Source organism: Corvus brachyrhynchos, unplaced genomic scaffold (genome assembly GCF_000691975.1).
Source record: "Corvus brachyrhynchos isolate BGI_N302 unplaced genomic scaffold, ASM69197v1 scaffold45, whole genome shotgun sequence".
In the NCBI taxonomy this organism is placed as follows: domain Eukaryota; kingdom Metazoa; phylum Chordata; class Aves; order Passeriformes; family Corvidae; genus Corvus; species Corvus brachyrhynchos.
In genome coordinates, this window is record NW_008238361.1 from 430,045 (window position 1) to 437,142 (window position 7,098).

A 7,098-nucleotide genomic window follows, 5' to 3' on the forward strand; every position below is an offset into this window, starting at 1 on the left:
GGGCCGGGAGGGGCCTGAGGGGAGCAAGCTGTTGGTTTGTCTGGCACGCACTCAGGTCTTCTAATACACATTTGGGTTTTATTGAGCTATAAAATTTGTTTTAGTGTCCTTTTCTAGATAAAACCATTAAAGATGTGTGTTTGGCCTTCTGGCACCGAACGGGACCCTTAGAGGGGGTTAAGCCAGAGCGTGGGGAGGAGGTGGAAGCAACGGGACTCACCTTTGAGGCCACACAGTCCACACAGGGCAGCGAATGCTGTGGACTCCATTTCAATATTCCTCACACCAGCGTCATAAGCCCTCCGTAAGTATTCCAACTTTTTTTCGCTGGAAAAAGAGCATAATGCACCATCTAATCTCCCCTGACCTGGAAAGGAAGCAGAGAACTGTCACTGTCGGCCTTGCATGGGGTCATGGGGCACAGGGCATAGGTGTAAATGGGAAGTCCAGCAGTGCCCATGTTCTGTCTGAGGCCCACAAAGTTTTCCTGTGAGTAGCTGGTTAATTCGTATTCCCCTCAGTGTTAAAGCCAGCACGATGTGTCTCTGTATAGGGGAGAGAATGACGCAGGTTTCAACACTGGTAAAAGGTCAAGTCAGCCCACAGGTAAGAGGCACCAGGGGATGCTGTGCTCTGCAGGGACAAGCCATGGCTGCTCCTGAGATTCATGCTGCATATCAGCTGTGAAGGTCTGCCAGGTTAAATCTCAAAAATGCCAACTGACTGTAGAAGAGGGACAACAAGCTGTGCAGAATGGGAACAGTGAAGAGAGGAAACCCCCTTAAAGTGGGTTTAATTTTTCTGCAGGGGCTGCTGTGGATGGAAGCTGGAGCTGCGTACAGTGTCATTCCTGGTGTGGGTGGCACTGGTGCTCCCCTACTGCAGCTCCAGGTACCACTGCAGGTAGGACCAACACTGTGTTCAGTGTGGCCAGGTGTGGGCACCCATCCCGGCCTTCTCCTCTAACCCCTCCAGTGGCTCTGGCTGTCCTGCTGTGTGCTCAGAGCAGACCTGTGCCCTGTGCAGCTTCTCCTCTCACACAGTGTCTGAAGGCCTTGAGACAGGCAAATGCTTACCTGTGGCTGGGCCAGCCTGGGCCAGCCCTTCAGTTTATTGCTGCTCCTACTTTAATCCTCTCAAGTAGCTTTTTGTTTAAATAAAACACAGACTTGAGCAGTACACAGATGGCTGCATCTGCAAGCAGATCTAAAGGTTTATAAATAGTGCTCAGATTATTAATTCTTCATTTATTACATTTCATCTACTCTGCAATCAGCATTTAATTTTGCAAAGGAAATGGTTCCAGAGTATCCAAAGTTTGTTTATGGAAATCTCACAGGCAACATAATATTTTCCTAGTGTTTGGTAGGAACAAATTTCTGAAGTGACAATCTTGCTGTAGGGGAAGAGCTTGGTGGCAAACTCAGCAAGGTGCAAACAGAGGTGCTCTGTGTTCTGAGGGTGGCCCCTGCTCTGCCTGGCCCCCCCAGCACCACGCGGGTCTCTGCCTGCAGCCCTCCTGTGGCCTGGGTTCCCTGGATAGCTTTGTCCATGTAAGAGTGGAAACACTTGGCATTACATGTGGTGAGGAGGGACAGACAAAGCTGGTTTTACCTTCGTAGAAGTCGTAGGTGCACATGGTGCGGCCGATGAGCGTGGGAAAGTCGGGAATCTCCCTGCTGCAGGCGAGCAGTTCCTCCGCGAGGTCCTTGTCCAGCTCGGTGCTCCGTACCACCACATCGCCCAGCACTACCTGCTCGAAACGTGGCTGGAAGGAGGAGTCCACGGCCGTGTCGGTGATCACGACAGACCCAGCCTTGATCCCTGTGGAAATGGAAGCTGAGGCTGCCAGAGCTCATAACACCTGTGTTCTGCTGCCAAACTTCAGCACAACAGGAAAATCTCAATAGATCTACGTGTGCTTGTGGGGCTCTTCTTTTCAGCAAGTAAAGCAGATGTCAGAGAATAATTGAAATTCGTGAAGTAGCACAGATGTACAAGTAAAATGTACAGAATCAGCACAAGATAAGTGATTGTAGGAATGTGCTGAATGACAGGATTTTAGCTGCTTCTGGCTTGCAGAGATCGTGTCCCCCCTGCCAGCTTGTGCAGGCATGAGCAGCACCACTGCCTCATCCAGGCATCATGGATTCATTTGGGTCACCCCTAACTCATGTTTTCTGTTTGGAAAGTGACACATGGCTGTGGTGGAATCAAGGCCTTCATACACTCTGAGAATGTGCACTCTGCCAAGCCAGTCGCTACAAGTTTTCTGGGTTTTAACCCAAAACAAAATACCATATTTGATATTTAGAGACCTGACAAAATGCTAAAGTTCAGAACTGCATGAGCTTTTGCTGAGAGTTCTTTTTAATAATAGCTGTTTTGCTCTGAAGAAAGACCATGAATCGCTTACCTAAGCCCCCAGAAGTACCGATACGTATAATAGTAACGTCCCGGCATTTTGCATGGTGCAGCAGTTTGATCAGCTCATGAAGCATGATGGAAATGGAAGGGATGCCCATTCCATGCTGTTGGAAGGAGAGAAAAGAGAAACGTCAGTCCCCATGAGGCTGTGGTAGGTGACAGGTACATGACTGCAATGAGCTCAGGGTTATGCTGTGGCCTCTTCTGCTGATGATGCCAACAGCAATTTTTTTGAGGGGGAAGAGACATCTTGGGGTCTTTTTAGTCTGTCCAGGTGAAGTGTCTAACCTCTTCTCCTCCCCTCGATGCTTTAAGGGCTCTTCATGTCAGTAGAGCTGGTGTTCATCCCTGGGGACCCTCTGCAGGCACACAGGTGGTGCCTGTCCTTCAAGGAGGGTCCATAAATGCATCCCAACAGCTGAATGCTCCAAGACCTTCCCCGTGCATTGCCAATCCTTATGCCATGTGCTGACTTGCACTTTGTTGTGTCCTGCTTGCACTCTGGGAGTGGTGAATTTCAGTGAGGACAACCTGAGCTTTCGCTTCTCCATGTGCCTTCCAGCCTGTCCTCGCCCCATACTGGAGCATCTCTGCCACATTGCTGAGCACGAAGGACAATGGAAGGGTTTGTGTCCCTGGGTGAGGACAGGTTTCAGGGTCAGGTGTTTGCTGCATGCCTTGCAGGCTGCCTGTCCCTCTTCCTGGCTCACATTCCCTGCCCTGCTGCCCTTCTGTCCCCAGCACCTGCCTGGCTACCAGCTCCCCACTGCTGGCACTGGCTTGTTCCCATCCTCCACAGACTCTGCTGCCCCACTCCCTCTCTGCTGCTGCTCCCCAGGGCTGGCAGATGTTCTGCAGGCCTGGAGCTGCTGGGGCTTCTGCTGCATCTGCCCAGTGCTCCCTTGCTTGGTTGTCTGTCTTCTGCTCCATTGCTAGACCAACATCCTTTTCTTAGTTTAACTTTCAAGTACAAAAGGTGTTTGGTGCCATGGGGTTTGGTTTTTCCTCTTGAAAAATACCTCAAATTTTTTTGGTTTTGCTATCATCTTCAAAAACCTGAAGGAAGCACGTATGGAAGCTCCATTGATTAAAGTACACAGCCAGTTTTTGTGCTGCTTTGTCTCCTTTCTCCTGGCTGTGAGACCAATGCTTTGTTCGCCTTGTATCATGTTTTAAATATGAAACCTTTTCACATGTTGTTATTCTGGAACATCAGCCTGGCTTATTCACCAATGCCTAAAAAATTTATTCTCATTGTAAATATTCAGAGCAGGAATCTGTGTTCCTGCCCCCGTATGTTTGAGCTCAGTTGTGTTTCTAAGCAACTTGCAGAATGTGATGTTGGCAGCTGCTCTGCATGATGCTTCTTGGGGCGGCTGTGTGTTCTGCCCCATGTCCTCTTCTGCTCTGGCCAAAGCTGGTGCATGGCCTCGAGCTTGGTGAGGATTTGCTTCTGGCTGTGTCACTGCTGCTGCCAGGCTGGGAAACAGGAAATCTTGTGGTAGTTCTTCCTGTTGGATCCTCTCAGATTGATTCCCTCAGGCTTGATTCCCTTGGTCAGGATTGGTTTGGTTTTGTCAGAGGGAGGAAACATGAGCTCTGTTGTGTGATTCCATCTCCTGTGAATCACATTTCAGACTAATCTTGTGCCTGAAGAATTGGCGCCAGGACCAAGCCTTTGGGTGTGAGTGCTCCCCACCACAGCCTGTGTTTGCTTTTCCCTTTGTTCAGTGCCAAAAATCCCGCTCTAAAAGAATCGTTAATATAAGGCCAGGTTTTTATTTTAGAGCTTTTATCAATGTAATACTCCCAGCAACATTTCATAGTTCATGTGTGCTGAGGAGTGGTTTTTGCCTCCCCAACTGAGCTGAGCAGAACATGTGCACGTCTGTTGTTAATGTGGCACTTCCCAAACATAGAGTGCAAGCATCGGGGAATGCTATTCAAACAGAAGCAGCTTTGCCATGGCTGAGAGGTTGCACTGGTGGTAGTGGCTGAACAACGAAAAGAGGAAAAAAGTCTGCAGGTGGGTGTTGGGGGAGGCAGAGGCATGTGAGGGAGAGGATGGACCCTGCGCTGCGTGGCTGTGGGACCCTGCCAGCAGCACCCCCGGCCGGCTCCGGGGCACGGTACGGAACTCACGCTGATGGAGAGCACGGGCCCTGCCCGGTACATGGCGTAGCGGTCCGACCCCGCGCAGATGTCAGCCACGTCCTCCCCGTCACCCGCCAGGCCCAGCTCCCGGTGCATGAACTGGGCAAACGCCCTCATCCTGTTCCGGCTGCCGCCAACGCAGACAAACTGGAAACAGAGTATCAGTGTGTTGGTACTTAGCTAGAACAAGTACCACGAGTCAGTCTGAATGTGGCGGTGGTGGCCGCGCCAGACACATCTTCAGAGAAGGCAGTGGGATGCCACTTCCTCACCATCAGTCAAGGGACATTGGAACAACTGAGGGTCGCAAAACCAGGAGTGAACAGGAAACACAGGCTGTCACTCTGTCAGGGTGGTGACTACCCTGAGTCTGGGCAGCCATACAGCTGCACATACTTGGGTATCAGTCCTAGGCAAGAAAATCTAAAATAATTCAGCAAATTTAAGCTGTTAGTATCACCACTGATAGCAAAGCAAGCCCAGTTGTTAGAGGAGCTCATTGGTTAATTTATTCTATGAACAATGCTGACTGCAATTAGTGAGCACTGCTGATGGCATGGAGGCCATAAAGTCAGGGAGGAAAAAGGACAAATTTTACATAATAAAGGAAAATATGCTCGCTGGAGGTAGGAGGAGGATGAGCGTGCAGCTGCCAGGGCAGTGCTGCTGATCCTGCTGCCAGGGTGCCAGGCTGCTCCAGCCCTGGGCACTGAGGCTCTTCCCCCGCACGACTAGGGAAAGGCTCTGGTTTGAAATGGAAGAGGATGCCATCGTGACAAGTCGGTTTTGAAAGCAGGTCTCAGCCAAAAATGATATGACATCCTCCTTGCCTTGTCTCCAGTAGATGATGATCAAGATGCTTTGGACAAGTGCCTCCTCTGTCTGTCCTCCAACATGGGGCCAATATAAAATCAGGTTTTACAGAGCTACAGGTTTTTAAAAGGATAATTTTCTGCTGTGATTTCTGTCCAAAACAAACAAGGACAGACAACCTCTTTGCCCAAGCTGCCTTGGGCTGCTGAGTCCCTTAGCTGAGCAGCCAGACCCCATCCCAGCAGGAGCTTTGGCAGCAGTGGGGCTCCAGCATGGGCAGGTAGCGCCATGGGATGCACAGCTGGAGAGCCTGTGCAGGGGGGAGCTGCTGCCTTGCTTTTGCACCTGCTCTTTACCTTTATGTCCCCAAACATTGCTGGCAGGTTGTGCGTTTTTGTTCCCAAGTCCAGGTGGTACAGGATGTCCTCCTCCATCAAGTCCAAGTGTGGGTTTTTAACAAGGACCAGGCCGCTCCTGGGGGGAGACAATGAGGAGATGGGCTGGGGCACCAGGCAGTGCCCACAGGGAGGGGGACAGGCAGAAATGGGGCACAGGGCAGCCTAGAAGCTCCATGAGGGCACACACAGCCCGGGTGTCAGAAAAGGGATGGGACAGGGACAAGGGACGAGCCAGCTCTGTGTGGTGTCTGGACCAGCTGTCTTTCTGCTCCAGGTAAGCTCTTTGACATGTCTGTTGTTATATCTATGTATTGGCAAAAAATATGTCTCAGTATTTATCAATTTTGTCAATGGCAACCTTAGCTCTTTCCTTCATAGGGTTTTGCCAGCAATGTCCAGGGGTGATGTGCTGTGCTATTTCCTTTGTGACAGTTTATTAAGCTCTTAGCAAATCAGGATTTCACACTTGTCCCAAATAACTGCCTGGCAGGGTGAGTGCAGACCCTGCAGGCAGCCAGAGGCCAGCTTGCTGTCCCTTTCCACCTGCTGCAAGAGATGAGAAGCAACTAACTAACAGTGCAGGTTAGTTTTATAAATGAGGCTTAAATGAAAGCCAGAGAACATTTTTCTTCTCTTATTAAAACAAACTCAAGTGTTCCCCTGTTACTCACCCCGAGTAACCTGTTGTTTTGGTCATAGCGGCTCCACCAGAGTCAGCTGAAAGCGATACCCTGCCAAAAAGGTAAGGAAAACACTCCCTGTGTCCTCAGCTGTCGAGGTTTAGAGCTCAGAAGAGGTTTCAAGGGGCTCTGAAGGGGGTTAAATACCTCCTATGCTTTGTGCAGCTCCCAAGGTCAACAGTGGCCAGTACCCCGCCCGCTCCCTGTGTTCGCTCAGATGCCAAGGTACCTCCTGTCTGGCATGGTTCCTCCCAGAGTGGCTTTTTGGGCAGGTGCGTCACCAATAACCTTGACTGGCGGCCCTAGGGCTGGGGCCGGTGACCTGCTGGCCCTCTGGCTGGTGACCTTGTGCCATCTGGCTGGTGGGGTGGGCATTGAGCACGTGGCTGCACATGTGCACCCCGGGGAGACAGAACAGCTCCTGGACCACCAGCCTGGCCTGGGGAGGCTGATTTCACTTTCAGCAATGTTCAGACAGCACTGTTGGGTCTCATGGTCCACCCAGCCCCATCTCAGCCCAGAGGCCTGTCAGAACAGTGTGCAGTGTGCCAGTGGCAGCAGGTCCCAGGCCAGGGGAACCAGAGTGCTCGTGGGGCTGCGGGAGGAATGTGTGATGCTCCTGCAGG

The 7,098-nt window shown here is 51.1% G+C and overlaps 1 protein-coding gene across 1 annotated transcript in view; it reads right to left on the reverse strand.

The window, feature by feature from the left end:
• The window catches only part of UPP2 (uridine phosphorylase 2), an 8,594-nt gene extending 1,993 nt beyond the window's left edge, over window positions 1–6,601 (reverse strand). The window contains exons 1-6 of the mRNA XM_008635000.2: window positions 6,464–6,601; window positions 5,751–5,868; window positions 4,570–4,728; window positions 2,417–2,531; window positions 1,615–1,824; window positions 221–367 (exon numbers count right to left, since the gene is read on the reverse strand). Of these exons, the coding sequence (XP_008633222.1) occupies window positions 221–367; window positions 1,615–1,824; window positions 2,417–2,531; window positions 4,570–4,728; window positions 5,751–5,868; window positions 6,464–6,489 (775 nt within the window). The 5' untranslated portion in view covers window positions 6,490–6,601. The remainder of the gene's footprint in view (window positions 1–220; window positions 368–1,614; window positions 1,825–2,416; window positions 2,532–4,569; window positions 4,729–5,750; window positions 5,869–6,463) is intronic.
• Between the last annotated feature and the right edge of the window lie 497 nt (window positions 6,602–7,098).